Genomic DNA, 21,425 nt, shown 5'->3' with positions numbered 1-21,425 from the left:
AATTATATATATATTATATATGATATAAAATGTGATTTTAAAAATATATACATCATAAACTATCTCCAATTGTTATCCAATACAGTTCATCTTTAGGATGTTGTGTATATATAGTAAAGATGAATTTTACTCCTGCTTAGCCAAAGTATTATCACTAAGATTAATGCTAAGCACAGAGCAGTAAGTATTTAATCGGTCTGGTGGCAGTTATTGTTATTTTGAATATTTATACTTTGCTATATATAGATGGTAGCAAGTACGTTTCTGAATTTTATTTGACTTACATACTTGGGAATCACCTATTATTAAATGAATTTCCCTTTTGCATATTTTATAACCTATAGGATTTTTAGTTCAGAAGATTAAAATGCTAGTGATTATGAAAAAAGACTAATAAAAAGATTTCTTAAACAGGGATTTTCCATATATCTAGACCTATGTTGTCTCATACTATAGTCACTGGCCACATATGGCTATTGAGAACTTGAAACATGGCTTGTCCAAATTGAGACGTATAGTAAATATAAAATATTATGTACACAATATGAAAATAATGTAAAATATCTCAATAATGTTTAAATATCAAATTCAGGTTAAAATAATATTGTGTATATACTGAATTAAGATATTATTAAAATTTCATCTTTTTAATGTGACTATAAAATTTATAATTATACATTTAACATGTGTCATATTTCTATTACATGTACTGATATAGACCAATGCTGAAAACCTTAACAGCTAAAACAATCGTTAACCAAACATCTTACAATGTAATACAATTTGTAATGAGCTCAATAAGGAATTTTACATATCCAACAATTCAACCAAAAACAAATATATCATTATATTTGATGCACCAAATTACTCATATTAATTTATACTTAACGTGTGATTTGCTAAAGGCTATTCAGAAAAGAGAACATTAAGCAATAGCGTGGTTCAAATTCTTCTCAGAGGCACCTTTACCTAGAAAAACAAGTATCATATAACAAACACTTACCTGTGTATGATAATGAGTGCTGTAATCATAAAAATGCCTACCAATTACTGAGTGCCTATATGCCTGGCACTATTCTAATCATTTTATCATATTAATTTAATCCTAGCAACATCTGAGTTACCTTCCCCATTTTACAAATGAGAAAACTAAAGTATGTAAAGATTAACTAATTTATCCAAGTTACTACAATAGTGCAAACAAAATTCAAACTCTTAAAACAGGGTATATGATGTTAATCTGAAATCGATATATAAACCAGAATGTCTATATGAAGTTTCACTTATTTTAAAAGAATCAGTAAATTAAAATATTTTGAGTCAATTTTAACATACACTATAAAACAATACATAAAAAGGCTAACCACCTTAAAACACAAAGTATTTAGAAGATTATATAAAGGTGTCTCATTTCATACAACTTAGGCAGATTCCCAAAATGTCATAAAAAACAAAAGTTTTAAGTGTAAAATTGTGGCAATCTCTCCATTCCCCAAACCTGTGTCATCATCAATTAATTAGGAAAATTATAAGTAAATGAGTTATGATCTTAGTATGAAATAAAGTTACTAATAATGATGCTTAATGAAAATTAAAAAGTGAATAAACTTGAATAATTTGGCAAACAATAAAAATGCATTAGTTCTTTTGAAAGTTGAAGAGAAATAGCAAATTTTGCTATCTTTACAAAGTGAGCTTATAGCCTATGTAATGTTTCTCTTACTCTCTCTGTCAAAACTTACCCTTCGGAATGTATGACACTCTGTATTGAAGCATAAAGTTTCTAGGATCACCAATTATATTTGTGAGAAAAGTACACACCTTCAAGTCAAGAAGCTGGCTCAGCTGTGGTTATGTAGAGTCCACAAAAAAATCAAACTAAATATAATGAGTATGAAGGCAGTCAAGGGGAAAAAAAAAACTTTCCCACAGAAGCCTTCTAATTATCCTTTTAGTATAACAGAAGAGACAAATAGAACATTTCTAAGTTGAGCAACAGTCCTTAACAGAGGATAAGAAAGTTAAATTGATTTAATCTAGAAGTGTTAAAATTTTTATAAAATGCTTTTATCCTTCATACTTCACCAGCATATCTATTAGGTATTTTCTGATTTGGTATCATCCCTCCATTTCCCCCACACCTGCTTCTCCCCAAAGTACCCATCTCAGTCCATGGCACAGCCATTCACCTCCCCTTGTTCAGGCCAATTGGATCATCTAGGAATCATCATGGATTCCTTCTTTCTTCACTGCCCTCATACTTGGTTGTCCTTTGCATCGTATCTCCTGACCATGTCCAAACCTAGCACTTTTAGCCAAAGTACTGTCATCACTTACTAGTCCCTGCTTCGATTCTTGCCACTTTACAGTATTTTTTCATCTAGCAGCTGATCTTTCAATGTTTTCTTATCACACTAGGAAAGTTAAAAACATTTATTATGACCCAAAAAGCTATTCAATATTTGGTCCTTGCCTACCTCACTAAACCTGTTACTCTCTACTCTATCTTATGTAAGCTCCGACCATATCAGCCTTTCTGTTGCTCCCAATACAGCATGTTCCTTCACTTACAATTTCCTCTGCCTAGAGCTCCATATGGTTTATTCCATTATTCAGATTTCTGTTCCTATGTTACACTTATTGTGATCATTTCACAATAAATATAAATATAGAATCATTTTATTGTATACTAATATAATGTGTGTCAATTATACCTCATTTGAAAATAAGAGGGTCAATGAACATGCTGTAACAATAATTTTAATAAAATTAATATTTTTAAGACACAAACAAGGCTGATTTAATCCCTATCCAAATGATTGACCTTAACTTCAAGGTTAGAGATATGCAAATGTAATTTATGAAAAAACAACTGTTGTCTTTATTTACTTCTTTAGACAAGTATAATAATCTCCAAGGATAAGCAATATTTCAAAGCGATTCAAACTGAGGTAAGCATATACTTTAGGTTTGCGGTAAAAAGAGAGACCATTTCTCCCTCAAGACTTCCCAATAATATTCATTGTCTTCTTCAGGTTACTCCATACACCCTCACCCTACTAGTTTTTCTTCAAAGAAGCACTCTCTAAAATAACATTATTTATTCATCTCACAAGATTTTATGCCATAGTCCCAAAATGTAAGCTTTCTGTCTATTGTTCCTACTGTATTCCCAGCATCAAGAAGTTATTTAGCATAGAGTGGGTACTCATTAATTACCTTATGGTAAAAGAAAAATGCTTACAATGACGATTGTACAATTTTTTAAAAGCACACGTAAAAATATAATAAAATATGAATCAGTTATTTTGGCAAAGTTTCCTTCCAATTTTTCCTAAGTAAACATGAATTACTCTACAATGGGAAATATAAATGTACACACGCTACTCTTACCATTAATTTTAAAAAATGCACAGGAATTATTAGCAGTCATTATATACTACATAGTGCCATACCAATGGACATTAGCTTTTCTCTTCTACTTTTCTGGTGTTTTATCCTCAAAATTTTCTTCAGTGAACATTCTTTTAAAGTAAATAAGAAAAAATATTAATCAGATATATGAAAAGGTGAGTGGCTATTTGAGCAGCTTCCCAGTTTTGCTAGCAAGAGCATGAGAGGCAAATAAACTAGTACATCAGGAGAGATTCAGGATGTACATACGATTGGGAAAATCTTCCTAATTTCTTAACTGACTAAGGTTTCTGGGTCATTAAAAGATATTACCAAGGGTGACTTCGGAATCTTCTCCTCTGGAGATGTTCCTTTCAAAGAATAAACAAGATAACTTTAGTATATTACTGCCCAAAGACAAGGACATCAACTACTATATGGTGTCTCAGGTTCTTTTTCAGACTCTTTGATTATACCACTCACTCCATTTCATACTCTGAATATTCTTAATCCCAGAGAAGACGAAAGTTATAGTACATGTAGTCTCATAATTCTAAATTCAAACTAAGTAATTTATAGTAAGGAAATTCCGATATGAGAATGTTTAGATTACAGCCTCAAATCCCTTCTTCAAGCTGTTAAGTTGAAAACCCTAGTTAAAAACAAAACAAAACAAAAAACAGAATTTTAGCAAGTGGCCCAGTTCAAGGCTGAAAACCAAAATTTCCTGAATACAAATTTGCATCCACCCACAGAAACAATTAGGACTGTCACTGATAAATATTATCCATGCACAGAGAATTGTTAGCAGTGAATTGTCAAGTTTAGATGACTGACAGGTTTTCCCTTTAAAATTTTAGGTATATGCCTTTTTTTTTTGTAAAATTAAATTGTGAAGGCATTACAAGAGTTCACCTAAAAGTACTTCTATAAAATAGGAACATTTAATAATTAAGTAACAACTTCCTAATTTACCTACTTCACACACCTATGTAGGGTACCTCTTTTGTCTGTGAATTTTGCAGATTTCTAAAACCTACGAAATTTTAGAATAAAGGTACCTAAAATATTCATTAGACCTTATATTTTACTTTAACTTATATAGCTGGCTATTACAGAATCTCAATAGAGCACTGACGATATCTAGAGACTGTCATAAGCCCCTGACACAGGTGAAATAGTGGTATGCCAGACTTGGGCATTTTAGGTTCAAATTCCTTCAGTGAGAACTAAAATGCTCCATGAAAGCAAGAATACCATATCTGTCATATTCACTACTGAAGTCCTAAAGTATGGAACAGTGCTTTGTACACAGCAGGCACTCAATACATAGTCATCCAAATTAATCTACCTGTTAACTAATTCCACATTAAAGAAGTTCTGAGTTTATCACATATTCTGTTTCAAGAGTATCATTAATGTTGACTTAATACAATGACTACATGGACTAACTGGTATTTCCTCTAAACTATCTAGCTTCCTCTTTGCCTCTGAAAAAAGAAAATGCACTTAACCAGACATTAATCATTACATAGATAATGGATAATGAGATGATTCCCAAGACATTTTTCACAGAAAATAATTCTTTGGCATTTATAAAGCATTTGCGATCTTTATAGATAAGAAAATAAGTTTAACAACTTCATATACCAGTATTTTCTATATGGGTAGAAAAAAATTGCTATTCATTATTGTATCCAATAGTTTTCACATCCTAGTCAAATCAAATCACAGATCTTCATCAGTGTAGTTTTAAAACCATAAATGTCTACAACTTACTAACATTATATAACTTGTTAAACAAAACAAATACGGAGTCTTTGAAATGTACATTTTAAGACATTCAGATAAATTCTGCTTTAAGTCACTGAAAGACTGCCAGGAAAAAACTTACCGCCTGTCACTTCACACATCGGTGTGATTGCAGAGTCATCTAAAGGCACACCTGTCAACTGTTCTGATTCTACTGACATGGTGCCAGGCAACCGCAACACTAATGCAAAGAGTCTCTGATCCCAACGAAAAGGTTCCTTGGTCAATTCACTCCCAGGCAAAGGAGAATTAAGAGGTAAATGGAGCTGAAAGTAAAGGAGGTAAAAAAACGGTAAGATTTCCACATGCTATTTTCCCCAAAAGAACTCATTAATTAAACTTCTATTAAAACCGTATCATGAGTCTCCCATGGGTTAAAAAAAAAAAAAAAAAAAAAAAGCTCCAAAACAAATGCTTAAGCAGATATAGCTAAAATAGCACATAAGATAGTGTTATTTCAATTTTCTTAAGCTCTTCTCTGAAGAATTCAATTGAAAAAATCTATTACTATAATGCTTTTCAGATTTCAAGGCAATCAACCATCAGATGATAGACAGCTTCCAAATAAATCATTTCATTTAATCATTCAAACAACCTATAATAATTATTCCTATTTTCTAGATTTTTTAAAAAATGGGTCTCAAAGAGAATAAACCTTTTGGACTCCTGGGTATCTGTACCCCTTCTATTACACAACAGCAGCCTCAAACATCTCCACAGTTAATAATTTTAAATATGCTTCATTTTATAGAAAACATACATTCCCAAAGCACTTGCATAAAAGTAGATTCTGTCACTAATTTTATATTAAATGTATTAAAGGTAATAATTCTTACTATATCTGAGTGAAAATAGAGGGTGTGCAATTTTTTCTTGTTTGTTTTTTAAATAGTATCTCTCTCCATCCCCATCAGACCAGCTAAATGAGAATCTAAGACTCTTAAGAATCTCTAGAAATTTTAAAGTGATTCTAATGGGCACCTTTGTATCAACAGATCCTTTGTACAATAATCTTAGCATAATAAAATGGGAACAACCAAACAATACGTCTCGGGATGTAATGCAATAGAAAGTCTAACATCGGAAGGAAAGGAAAAGTTAAACCTGAATCTAATCAAGCCTTTAATTCTAACTACCAATTTACAGGGGCTACTGGGGATATAGGATCAAGTTAACCACCACCACAAGATAGCAATCAGTCAGATCCAGAATGAAAGACATTCTACAGAATAGATGACCTGGCTTCTCTAATAAATCAACTGCATGAAAAAGCAGAGTGGGGAGGGTTGATTACACTGTTATAGAAAAAAAAAGACAAAACAATCAAAAACAAAGATTTTTGAGACAATCAGAAAATTTGGAAATACGTTACTAGAATTATTAACAATATTTTAAGTGTGATGATGATATCATGCTTAGGAAAACAAAAATCCATACTAACTAAAATTTCTTTAAATAAAAATAAAGCCCAGCATCAGCATACTCAGGAACTTATTTATACAAATATTGGAGTTTTCTTTACAGTATAGAACACACTTTAAAATAATCATTTCCAAATTGCCAGAGTTTATACTACTCTTGTCATAAAGCAATATACACTTGTATTGCTTACAGTCTGTTTCTTAGCACAAATATTTCTGAACTTAATATATTAGGGATTGAAGCTATTCTATACTGATTTAAGACTCAAGTTTCTTCACTGATTTATATCAAACAATTAAAAAAATCAAATTCTATTCTAAGAGTGTTCTTAGTAAAGCTCTGATAAACTGTCATCTCTCTCCAAAAGATTCTTGACAAGAGAATATGATTCCTTTATCAAGATTAGCCAAGATTTTGTGACCATGACCAGGAGTCATGAGCTCATCCTCTGGCACTGATTCTACGTAAGGCAGAATTCAGAATAAGGAAGAAATGTTGAAAGAAATCTGGACCAACATGTTCTCTAAGGAAGGTTCCCTAATCTCAAAGGCTCTGTGACATTTGCAAAACAGCTCAGGACTCCAAGTCCTTTGCTGCTATTACCATACTCTGCCAGAAGATAAGTAATAAAGCACTGTTTTCATCATCTCCTTTTACTCCAGACTACCTTTGTACTAGGGAAGCACAACTACCAAGTGCTCATTTTCTCTATAAGATCACAGAAATATGAACACACTGGCAGAAAAGGGTTTCAACTGTTAATTAATGTATTGTTCTGAGAAGTAATGGATATGTGGAACTATCTCAAGAATCCAGTGGATAACAGCACTGCATAGACCTTGTATGTAAGTGGTAGGCGGAATGACAGACCCCAAACTATATAGACATACACAAACAACAATCAAATAATAATCATTCACACACACACACACACACACACACACACACACACACACATAACTAATAAGATGATGATGAACATCTTTAGGGAGATAATATACAATGAAATAATTAGCCTTTGGCTGTACAATGCTAGATCTAGAATGTATTTCAAGTAAAACAAACAAAAAACCAAGAAGGGTCACAAGTATATTTTACACATAGCCATATCAATTTTATAAACTTCAAATTTTTATTTATTTTTCTATCTTTTATTATTTCCTATTCCAATATCACTACCACCCTCTCTCATCACCAAAGAGAGAGGAAAATCCTCTATAGCTGAAATGTGATAGGAAAATAGAAAGGAGTGATGGCAGACAAATAGAGACAGGAAACATTTAAAACCTGATGGAAAAATATTCTTAGGAGGGTTGAATTACTCCAAATCCAAAGTCTACAGTTGAAATTCTAGCAATGTCTTAAAATCACAAAGGGAGGTCTTTCTGAATACATAGACTTTGAGAATCAAAGCAAATTATACAAGTATCAAGAAGAAAAAATATATAACTAAGCATAAGAAAAATTTGTAATAAATATGAACAGATGATTCCCAAAAGTGAAAAATAGGCCAAATACCCAAAGAAATACATATGGCTTATAAATATGTGGAAAATGCTCAAATACACTAACTTTGAACAATGCGAATTAAAATATCAATGAGATACCATTTCATATCCATCACATTAGTAAACTTTAAAAGTTTGACAATATCAAGTGATGACAAGTATACATAGCAATGGGAATTCACCATCACGCCTCCATACAGACATATTGGAGAACAATTTGAGAATACCTGGCAAGCTGCAGATGAACCCAGCAATGCTACCTCTAGTTTGTACATCTTAGAGAAACTCTAGTATTTTCCCAAGAAGACATGTAAAAGAATATTGTCTACGGCATTATTTGAAATAGAGAAAATTGAAAACAGCTTAGAAATCGAATAAGAGGATTAATAAGTAAACCATGATCTGTTCATAAACCAGAGTTGAAATGAATAAACTAGATCTCTTAATATCCAACATGGATCAACCTCTAAACCATATTTTTTGGATACTATAACATATATACATCCACCCATGCATACATAAAAGAACACAAGTCATGAAAATATAGCTTGATGAATTTTCACAAGTTGAATGCCCTTCTTTAACAAGCACTTACATCAAGAAAAAGAACCTTACTATTTTATGCCCCCTCCAGTAACTACCCCTTCTCCAATTGATTAGTTTTGCCTCATTTTGAACTTTATATAAAGGTAATGTCTATGGAAAACGTATGTATACTTTTCAGTTGGATATACGCTTTTATTAAGAAGAATTACTGCTGGGTTACAGAGTATAACTATATTTACTTTGATCTGATACTGCCAGTTTTCCGAAGTAGTTGTACCAATTTATACTCCAACCAACAGTGTACAAGAATACCAGCTGTTCCATATCTCCTTCAGCAACACTTAGTTTAGCTGTCTTTTTCACATTAGCCCTTTCGGCATGTGTGTGTAGCAGTGTCTCAGTGGGGTGTGAATTTCCCTGAAGTTATGGAAGCTGAACATCTTTCATATACTTCAAGGCCATTTTGCTATGCTCTTTTGTGAAGTACCTATTAAGTCTTCTGCCTAGTTTTTAAAAAACTGAGTTACCTGTCTTTTTCTTATTGATTTGAAGAATTATTAATATATTTCAGATGAGTCCTTTGTTGGCTATAGGAATTACAAATTTCTCCCACTTTTTGACTTCTTTCATTATTTTATTGGTATCTTTTGATAAATAGAATTTGTTATAATATATTTTTCCTTTTATGGTTAGTACTTTTTGTGTTCTTAAAAATCAAGAAAATGTTCAGCTTTCTTCTAAAAGCTTTATTATTTTATCACTTACATTTAAACCTGAAACGTATTCAGAATTGAGTTTGTTATACAGTATGAGGTGGGCTGAAGGGAGATTATTTTCTCAAATGGATATCCCATTGACATAGCCCCATTTTTTAAGAAGACCATTCTTTCTCTGCAGCTTTGGAATGTCACATTTTTCTTACATTCGTGGACTATACAAGTGTATTTCTAGATCAAAACCAATATTGGATGGAAAAAAAAGGCAAGAGTCAAAATGACGCACATATTTAGCATCTATATGCACTGTTAAATATTACTTAGTTTTATATATGTATTATACATACATGTGGTAAAAACATGCACTGGAAGGCTACACGCCAAATTCATGATAATTGTTGCTTCTGGTATGGGGAAGTGGGACAGAAGTAACACTGAGTTGAGGAACAAAGGAAACTACACCTTTACTATCAGCAATGTTCTATTTATTAAATTTTTAAAAATCTACAACAAAAAAGAACAGGACTGGAGAAATGTGGCAAACATTTTTTATCACTTACTCTAATCCAGAATAGTAGAATATATTAATATGGAGATAACTGTCAAAAGCCACTAAATTCTTTAAGTAGTTCTCTATACCCCTTTTACAACAGTGTTGTTATTTTATATGAAATCAAAGAAAATAAAACTTCATACACATTGTATAAACAGTAGATCAGATATAATCAATAACCCCCAAACTGAGACATTTATAAGGACTCTTAAGAGAGAGTCTACTTGATTAGCTATTAAAATATACTGCAAGAAGTTAGACTAGTCACTGAAAATTAGCCAGCTTTCTTTCACTCATCATTTTTTTTTTCACCTACCAAATATTAGGCATGTTTAGGTTCTGGAGATTTAAAGGTTCATAATATAGTCCCACTACTTGAAGAGTTCTGAGAAAAGGGATCATGTTCCTAAAGAAGTGTGTTTAACGATAAGCTAACAGAAGAAAATGGAAAATCACAGTACTGGCTATCGAGATATTAGTATTTTTATTTCTGAACAGTTGACAGGAAGATAGTTTTACAAAAACTGTTTTCTGAGACTTAATTGCAGGAAACTTTGGTATGAGAATACTTAAATTTAAATGTCTAAACTGATATTTAAAAAGTTAGTCATTAATAATCACGTTATATAGTAGTTACTATTAAATGGCAGACATTGTTCTAAGCTCATTATATACACTAATTTATTTAATCCACAGGCACTATTGTACTTCCTACTTAAAAAACTGAGACACAAAGAGCTTCAGTAATTTGCTGGAAGGTAGAAAGTAAATGATGAGAGGACAGACTTGAAACTCAGGTAATTTGGCTTCTGATTCTGTGCTCTTAAACAATGCTTTATAATGCCTAACCATTAGTGAAACCATAATCTGTATTTTAAAATATCAAAATAAATGAATGGGACAATATCAAACTAAAAACCTTCAGCACAGAAAAAGAAACCATTAACAAGGTAAGGAGACGACCATCTGAATGGAAAAATATATTTGTAAGCAACGCCTCCAATAAGGGCCTAATATCCAAAATATACAAAGAACTCATACGACTCAATAACAACAAAAAAACCAATCCAATCAAGAAATGGGCAGAGGACCTGAACAGACACTTGTCCCTTAGAAGACATACGAATGGCCAAAAAATATTTGAAAAGATGCTCAACATGGCTAGCTACTAGGGAAATGCAAGTCAAAATCAGAATGAGATACCATCTCATACCTATTTGAATAGCTATCACCAACAAGACGAATAATAAAAAATGTTGGAGGGGATGTGGAGAAAATGGAACCCTCATACACTGCTGGTGGGACTGCAAATTGGTACAGCCACTATGGAAAACAGTATGAAGGTTCCTCAAAAAACTAAGAATTGATCTACCATATGATCCAGCAATCCCTCTACTGGGTGTTTATCCAAAAGACTTGAAAACCCATATCCAAAAAGATATTTGCACACCAATGTTCCTAGCAGTATTATTCACAGTGGCCAGGACATGGAAACAACCGAAGTGTCCTATGATAGATGATTGGATAAAGAACCTGTGGTACATATATAGAATGGAATATTACTCAGCCATAAGAAGAGATGAAATACTGCCATTTGCAACAACATGGATGGACATTGAAATATTCATACTAAGTGAAATAAACCAGACAGAAAAGGTTGAAAATCATATATCACTTATATGTGGGATATAAACCTAAAAGCAATAAATGAATAGGACAAACAAACAGAGACTCATTGACATGGACAATGGACTAGTGGTTACCAGAGAGGAAGAGGGAGGGGGGAGAGGGGGAAAAGTAAATAAAATGCCAAATAAATAGACAGATAGATAGATAGATAGGTGAGTAAATAAATAAAGCTTTAAAAAAGAGATGAAATATTGCCATTTGCCACAACATGGATGAACCTCGAGGTAATCATGCTAAGCGAAATAAGCCAGAAAGAAAAAGTTGAAAACCACATGATATCGCTTATAAACCTAAAAGCAACAAAAAAGCATGACAAACAGAGACTCATGGACATGAACAATGGACTAATGGTTACCAGAGGGTAAGGGGGAGGAGGAAGTAGATGGGGAAAAGGGGTTAAATATGTGGTGACAAATAGAAAATCTAACTACAGGTGGTCAACATACAATGCAAAATATATATGACTTACTGTTGAAATGTACACTTGAAACTTACTGAATTTTGTTAACCAATGTCACCATAAAAATAATAATACTGGTAATAATAATAAAAGAATACATAATCAAGTACTGAGGTAGTAATATAAAAAAGAAACTAATTCTGTTAAATGGAAACTTTATAACTTTTAGAAAAAAGTTTTAAATCATTGATTTCCGAATCAATCTAGTTATTTTAAGCCATTAATTAATATGGTATAAACATTTTAGATTGTTTTTGTAAAGCACAGTCCTATGTTCTTCCCCCAATTACTCTTTTATCCAATGGAAAGAGGCAGCAATACATTTTTCTTCCTATTGCTAGTCTTTTCCAGTTCTCTGGTACATGGGTAATAACAATAAAAATGAACAACAGCTAGTACATTGAGTGCTTACTATGTGCCAAGCACCATTCTATGATCTTTTCATATAATATTTATAACAAATCAATGAGGTAGGTACTATTATTATCCCCATTTTAGAGACAAATTTTAATATAAGACTGTATGCCAGGGGACATCTGTTTGAGAATACACACTCAAATAATCCCCTATATAATTAAAAGTTTAGAGCATCTAAGGAAGACTGAGAATTTTAAAAATTAGATAAATCATGTGTAATTCAATCATATGAGAACTTTCCTATAACCATGACATTATTAGTCTTCACTCGAGTCTTCATAATATTATATTTGGCAAAACTTCAGTCTAAATAGACTAGTACACAAAGAAAATTATTGTTTAAACTAACAATGTTTTATTTTTACTTGAATACAACTGAGGATTTCTATATTATTATTTGAAATGATTTTTATTGATATCACCATTCCAGATATCTTAAGTAATTATCTTAATAGCTGACAGAAAAGAAAATATAACTTCGATTTAAATTTAGGAAGACTATCTATCCTGTTTCCCCTTCTTTCCTTTGGAGTATACTATCCTTCCACTTTTGAGTGATTCTTGAACTTCTTATTTAAAAAAATAAAATTTATTTCTCCATAGGTGTAAAAAATAAAAGGCAGATTAGGTAATAGTCTACCATTAGATATACTCAAACTTTCTGTATATATAAAAGTACAATTCCCCCTTTGTTTTATGTTTGATTATGGTTCAGACCCTAATTATTTTATTTCTGATTCTGCCAAGACTGAACTAAGGCTCAACTTAAATTTTAATTATTTTGTATTCACTGAGCACCTACCATAAGCCTAACATTATTTCAGGATTTAATAAGGATTACCCCAAGCTAAATAAATAAGCTTTGAGATAACAATTTAGAGCTAGTTCACTTTAAGAGAAACTATTGTAAAACCTCAACTGATGAGGATTCTCATAGATTATTTTTTAAATTTGCAGAATGTAAAAAACAAATAAAAGTCAGCAAACAGTGAAAAAAGATAAAAGAAATTTATTTTTTAAGCATATTTAAGTCAGGAACCAGATTTCTCCTGGCATACAATCTAACTGGATCCTGGATAATGATCACACCAGAGCCTGTCATGAGTCAGGGTTGATTGATCCATGCCTACGCCAACATTTAAGAGGTGTCCCCTTAAGAGGTGTCCCCTTGCACTTGGATGTTCTACCAACTGGTTCTATTACTGAAGTAATTTAAATTATATATCCTTTAATAATCATACTTCCCACCTTAAGTTTTAATGACCCATTTACCTGGTTGCCTATCCCACCATTTTGAGAGAGGACAGAGAGAAGGATCTAGATTCTTTTCTGTGCCCTACCCCGAGGTAGGATTTGTCAAATGAAAGAATGAGGTCCATCAGCCTAAAGAAAGTACGAGTGTTATATGGGACAGAGTGAGAGCTGCAATCAGAGCATAAACACCTCTGTGTCCTGCCAGCAAAAATTGTGCACCCCTCCAATCCCAATGTACATACAGATGTGGATTCAAAAACACAAACATGGATTCCATGGTAGAGTCAGTGGTGAGTCGCAGAACCAGACAATCTTACCTCCAAGAGTCGGGAGTATTATTCTGTACCTATGTGTGTAAACGGCTCATCTCTATGGTCTTTTTATGTGCCCGCACACAGAAAATTCCAAGACATGAAATGCAAAACCTGTCTGATACCTTGAGCAAGAGGAGTAGGGAAACAACCATTTCGTATGTTGAGGACAAAGCAATTAATCCATCTAGCTCAGTGTACTATACTCATGAAAATTTATATATAGACACACTTCCACAGAGGCCCACACAGACTATAACCTCATAAATGCTTACCTTATTCAGAGATAAAGAACATGACCATATTATTATTTCTTGTAAAATTTTTTTACCTCATACACCAAACCATCACTTTTATATAGTTTAATGCACTAGTTAATACCAATGAATTTGGCACAGTATCAAAGAAGTAATTAGGTCATTATTAATATTCAATTATTGTTATCGTGTGAGGACTTTTTAAAAAAATAAGAATGGAGATCACAAATCAAGCTATAACTCAACAATTATTTAATAAAAGGCAACACATTAGATGCTGTAATTTCCTACCTTCAAGAACATGTAAAAAATTATAATATAAGATGTGCAATAGTAAAAGTATGCATGAGGTACAAAGGAATAAGTGATTAGCTGGGGGATGAACCAGGGAAGGCTCAAAGAGGAAGTTAGCATCTAAGTTTGAAAAATGAAAATTTTACTGAAAATCTAGAAACCTCTGCAGGTTGGGGAGAATATACAGAGTGAAGATCATGATCAAAAATATAGAAGATAAGAAATAAAAATAAAAAACAAACACTGGGATAAAAAAACTAAATTAAAATTCAGAACTGCTAGAGAATTAAGTACAAAAATGAGAAATTAAATTCGATTTTAAGAAAGCCTGTAAGAATGGGTAAGGTTTTTATATGGGGGAGATAGAGGAATAACATGTAAGAGAAGGGGAGCATATAAGTAAAGAAACAGGAAGCATTCAGAAATTGGTAGCCTGTTTTGAGTAAAATTTAGAGAAAATACAGAGGCATAATAAGGAATTTTTGTCCATCTGCTAGTCAATTCCTAGTCTTTACACTCTACCAAAACAACTCCCACTGTAAGTCATCAATGAACTTTTTTGGTCACTGTAGTAGGTGACAGTATGGCAAAAGTGTTCCAAGCCTAAGTTTTAATGTACGCCTTGCAGCTTCATTCTTACCACCTTGGGAGCCAGCCACCATGTAAAGAAGATTGAACTAGACTACTGATGACAGATCACATAGAGAGACAGAAGCCACAGAGACAAGAAGCAAGGTGCCCAAACAACAATGAGCACCAAAGCCCCAGAAATATAAATAAGGCTATCTTGGATGTTCTAGCCCCAGTTAAGCCCTCGGCTGAATGAACCCAACCCACAGAATCTTCAGAATAAACTGCTGTTGTTTTAAGCCACTAAGATTTAAGACTTGTTACACAGAAATATATGACTAAAGGAGTTATTAAATCGAGTGGCCATTTTTCAGATTTGGCTTCCTAGCAGTTTTCAAAACTATTCACCACTCTTTACAAAGACTTACTAAATCCTTTGGCTTTCATACTAAAATATTTTCATGGTTTTCCTCCTCTGGCTGCTGCTCTGTTTTCCATTCCAACCCTCAACCCAGACCCAATCTGCAATACTTGGTATTAAGTGCTATAGGTCTTCAAGGCTCAGGCTAAAGCCCTGGTCAATTTTTACACTTAACCCTCAACCTGCCTACCCACAGCTTAAATTACAATCTATACTCAGACAATATTTAAAATTTTTATATGACCAGCCTAGGTCTTTCTTCTGAGCACCAAAAATCATTCTGCCTACTTGACATTCCCTCTTGAACGGCTCTAAGGAACCTCAAACTCAAACATATGGTACTTTCAAAATTTCCTAGCTCAGTGAATAGCACCATAATCTATCTAGTTTTGCAAGAAACCATCTTCCACTTTTTACAATGACTCCTCTTCTTTTACATTCCAAGTCACCTTAGCCTTCTTCCAATCCTTCATTTCTCAAGACTCTGTACAAGTCCCTCTGCCAGGTAGGATCATCCTTCCACTTTTGGTGTAGTAAATCCTCATTTCTTCATATCTTAGATTTCTACAAACTCTAAATCTAGCACCCTTATTGTAAGCTCTCATAGCACATATTCTTTCCTTCTGCTGGATATTTGATAGTTGCAATTTTGCTTTTATCTATGTGAAATTTTTATCAATGTTTGTCTTCTCAAATCTAGATTCATGGAGGCAGAGCTCCTGCTTGTTTTCACTCACCATTTGATCCTCAGAATCTCCTACAATGACTGGTTCATAGAAGAAATTCAATAAACATATCTGAATGAATAAATGGATAGATGGATATATAAGGTAACTGACTACACTATGAAGGGTACTAAGGAATCTAATGACAATGGAAAGCAATGAAACATTGTGAACAGTAGAATATTACACTCAAGTGGTATGCTTCAGAATAATTATTGCCACGATATGATAGATTGAAGGAAACCAAGACGAGTTAGGGAGCTACTCTCATACTTTAAGAAAAGCACTTGTATGACTGATTGATGGAAGAAGGAATAGGAATGAAAGGAAGAAACAGATTAATGAAAGTCCAAATCAAGGCACTGATACCAAAGACAATTACAGACGAAAAAAAGTAGCATAAATGTCCTAATGCTCTGATGCTTTCTCTATTTCTAGTATTATAGTGATGATTTAACATGTTCAAAATGATAACAAAGTACTTTAAGAATCACTTTTTTTAAAAACTACAAAACTAAGTTCCAAATACACGCAGACAAAACCAGAAAGGGTATTTTTCTCAAAAGACATACAATAATGGCTATCAATTCTAATGTTTAACTATATATAATTGTTAAATAACATCCCAAATTATTAATAACCTAACATAAAACATTTAAACTTGAAAAAAATATAAAGTATTAGGTCAGAATGTTAATTTAAAGCATGTTAATAAAGAAACTCAATATAGTAAAAGATGTGGATCATTTTGAGGGCCATTATTTTCTATGTAACTGAGCACTAAATGCTTCAAGCACAAAAATATATCAACGAACTTTCTATAGCACATTATATATGTCCTATCTTCTGGAAACAAACTATATCCCATATAAATAATAATAACCTTTTCTTGATAATTCCAAGAAAAACAGAGGGGGGAAAAAAAGCTTAAAGACTTCTTGTTCATACCACATATTGTTCAAAATCACACAGCAAGTTAAGGGCTTCAATTAGATATCCTGCACTGAATCATCTCATTTAATCCTCCAACACATCTATTACCTATAACTTAGATTCTACGGTATATCATCAATTTAATATATTTCTTTGGTCCCCCCAAATTTAACATTAAATGTACACAAAAAATTTTTTCCCAACAATAGCACATAATTATCCATATGGGCTGCATATCCCTGTCTCCTTCTATATCACAGAGTTTCATAGAGTTTGAGTCCAAGTCTTCTGAATCCCTTTTGGTCATTTGAGGTTAAACAGAACATCAGTTATATTTTTTAGCCTGTGCTTATGATCTTTACCTCTTTAGCATCTTTAGTTTTAACAGTATAATTTCAAGGTATATTAAAGATTACTAATATTTCATTTGCATTTCCTATTTGATTAACCTTAGGCTATTTTTCTGTTCTCTTTATTTCAATTATAAATTACTGGATGATATAATGCTTCCCTTTAAAAAGTTAGCTTTGGTCTCAGGGCCAGTGACACAACGGATAAAATGTTGGCTTTGGACAGATGAGTGTTTCCTCAGTAACAGTTCTTCATAATCAGTAAAATAATCATAATACCATCTCGCAGCTTTGAAAGTTTTATCTTGCATCTCAGAAATCTGGCAATTTCAACTGCCTTTATTTGCATTGCCTGTTGTGCAATTAGGTAATCTAATGTATGTGTTGTATTTTTTTTATTTCAATGCTAATTCACATAAGATAATAATTTCCCTAAAACTTTTTAAGAAACAGTTAGAGATCTGAACTGCTCTTAAACTTCTATGTGACTTCTCGTTAAAAATATATGGCAAACAGATATAATGTGTGAAATATGTTGTGATACCAGTTGGGAAACTGGGATATAGATTGAATATTAAGATACTGAACCCCTTCAAATTTTTGTTAAGCTATAAAGATAAATCAAAACTTAAATTCAATTAATTAAAATTCATATTAAAAAAACTAAATGTAATAAAATTTGTTAAATTAGATTTTGTAAGGCTATAGAACACTGCAGATGCAGATACATATTTAGACATCCTTATATGTAGGGATGCACACAGAAGTATTTAAATGAAATGATACAATATTTGGAATTCGCTTTAAAATATTTCTCGAAAAAGAACAGGTTAAATAAGACCAGAACAATGTAGATAATTACTAAAGCTTGGTAAGAGTGCCTTAGGTTTATTATTTTATTTTCCCTACTTTTCTGTATGTTTGAAAGTTCCATAATAAAATTTTTAAAAATTGAACATATGTGAGTCAACCAACACAACAATTAAAAATGCTAACAGTTAAAAGCTTCTATGGAAAGGAAATGGGAATAAAAAGAGAAAGTTGTGCTTTTATTACTAGGCCGCCTGTAAATAGTATTAGCCAAATGTTCATGTTACTTACACCAAAACATTTTAACTCTTTTAAATAGAATGTTAAAATTTCACCTGACATGATGTGCTTACAAAGCAAATAATTCAGCCCCAGTGAAAGTTAAATGATCCATACCTATGTCTAAATACTCAGTGACAGAGGTAGTACCAGATAGACAAGTCCATCACAGATTATTTCCTGGCTGAAAGACAGCTAATTTCCCCTGATTTGCAAAATGTTGAAAAGGATAGGGAATGGGTAACACTTCTTAGAATCAAAGAAATTTAGAATTATCATTTGGGGGGTAAAAAGAGGGTAAGGAAACCGTGACACAAAGAGATTGATAAAACTGCAGGTTCTGGAAAAAAACAAGATTTAAATGCATATTCTCCCACTTTACAACATCCTTGTTACAAATCTGGATTCCCACCAAATTTTTACACTGTGCTTATACTATCACCATGCTAAAATCTGTTTTTCTGCTTGACTCTATAGTAAATAATTTCGGATTGCTGCTTTCTGGGTTTCTATGTCTGCTTATTTACATCACCACTTTTGTGAATCAGTTTCCTCAACTATAAAATATATAAAAAGAACACATATATATAAACAAGGTTGCTTTAACATTAAAAATTAATCAATGTAATTAACCAAACTAAGAAGCTTTTTAAAAGAAAAATGATTATCTCAACATATTCATAAAAAACTTTTGACAAATTTTCATTCTCATTCATGATTTTTAAAAAATTCAGCAAAATGGGAACAAAAAAAAATTTCCACAACCTGATAAAAAGAATATACAAAGAATATAGTTAATATTACACTTACATAGTAAAAAGTTACACTCTACACCCCATCCTCCATGATCAGAAACAAGATAAAGATTTCTGTTCTTACCACTTCTATCAGTACATTAAGCCAAGAAACAAAAAAAATCAGATAGATATTGGAAATGAAGAAGTAAAACTGTCTATATTCACAGACGACATGATCTTGTAAGCACAAAAAGCAAAAAAATCTAGAAAAAAGCAAGGTCAAAATACAAAAATTAACTGTATTTCTACATACTGGCAACAAGTCATCAGAAATTTGAAAGTAAAGAGATCAATTTACAATTGCATCAAAACATATGTACAAAACTTAAACAATGAAACTACAAACACTGCTGAGAAAAGGAGACTTAAAAAATGAGGTATACCATGCTCATGGATCAGAATAATCACCAATGTAAAAGGTCAACTTACTTATAGATTCAAATTAACTAACAGATTCAATATAATTCTAATCAAAATTTCAGCAGGCTTTCTTGTAAAAATTAACAAGAGGTTTCTAAATTTATATGAAAACTCAAGGAACCTGCAAAAAAAATAGAACAATTTTGAAAAAGAAAAAGTTGGAAGACTTATAAAGCTATAGTAGTCAAGACAGTGTTGTACTGGCAAAAGACAAAGATAAGAGATCAACGAAACAGAATAGAAAGCCCAGAACAAGGCCAACAGACTTTGAACAAAGATGCCACAGCAATACAATGGGGGAAGAATTAACTTTTCAATTAAATGGTACTGATACAATGAGTCAATAATGTGCCAAAAAAATGAACCTCAATACTTTCTTCCCATCACACATAAAAATTCTAAATGAATCATGACCCTAAAAGTAAGACCTTATACTATAAAACTCCTCGAAGAAAAGGAGAAAAATCTTAGTAATACTAGGTTAGGCAAAGATTTCTGAAACAGGAAAACAGAAAACACAATTCAAAAAGAAAAAATAAATGTAAAACATTTGTTCCTCAAAAGACACTGTAAAAAAAGAAAAGGCAAGCCACAGACTAGGAGAAAATATTTGAAAACATGTACTCAATAAAGGACTTGTATCCAGAATATGTAAAAAAATTCTTATAAACAACCCAGTAAAAAATAGGCAAGAGATCAGAACACTCACTTCACCAAATAGAGATACAGATGGCATATAAGTACATATAAAGATGTTCAACATCATTAGTCATTAGGGAATGCAAACTAAAACCAAAATGAGATACCACTACACACCTACTATATTGTCTAAAATTTAAAAGACTGAAAAAATTCAAGTGTTTTAAGGATGCAGAGCAACTAGACCTCTTATGCATTCCTGGTGGGAATGTAAAAGAGTATACCCACTTTATAAACAGTATGGAAGTTTCATATAAAGTAAGGTATATACTTACAGTATGAGCTACCAACTGTGCTCCTACATATACACCCAAGAGAAATGAAAACATACATCCACAAATGGACTTGTTTGCAAATATACACAGTGGCTTCATTAACGGTCAAAAAAGTAGGGGGAAAAAGTTCTATCTGGTGAACGGATAAGCAAATTATAGTATAGCCATACAATGAAATACTACTCAACAATAAAAAGGAACAAACTACTGCTATATGCAACAACTTAGATAAGTCTCAAAAGCCTTGTACTAAGTGAAAGAAGCCAGACACAGCAGACTACACACGATATGATCTCATTTATATGAAATTCTCAAAAAAGGCAAAACTATGAGTGCGCACATGTGTGCATGCACACACACACAGTCAATCAAGTGGTTTCCAGAGGACAGTGATAGAAATTAACTGCAAAGGGGCCTAAGAGAACTTTTTTGGAATGACATACACTTGTCAAAATTCATTAAGTTTTACATTTGAAATTGCTGTCTTACCATACATAAATTATAGCTAAATAAA

At 32.3% G+C, this 21,425-nt stretch overlaps 1 protein-coding gene across 2 annotated transcripts in view; it reads right to left on the bottom strand.

Moving 5' to 3' along the window:
- Positions 1-21,425, bottom strand: part of INTS6 (integrator complex subunit 6) — an 82,375-nt gene that overhangs the window by 26,461 nt on the left and 34,489 nt on the right. For both annotated transcript variants that reach the window (XM_016143075.2, XM_016143076.2), the window contains one exon: positions 5,288-5,471. In XM_016143075.2, the coding sequence (XP_015998561.1) occupies positions 5,288-5,471 (184 nt within the window). The remainder of the gene's footprint in view (positions 1-5,287; positions 5,472-21,425) is intronic.

Source organism: Rousettus aegyptiacus, unplaced genomic scaffold (assembly GCF_014176215.1).
Source record: "Rousettus aegyptiacus isolate mRouAeg1 unplaced genomic scaffold, mRouAeg1.p scaffold_m13_p_11, whole genome shotgun sequence".
NCBI classification, from domain to species: domain Eukaryota; kingdom Metazoa; phylum Chordata; class Mammalia; order Chiroptera; family Pteropodidae; genus Rousettus; species Rousettus aegyptiacus.
Note: the sequence above shows the minus strand (reverse complement) of the source record. Positions and strands in the feature narration are given on the sequence as shown.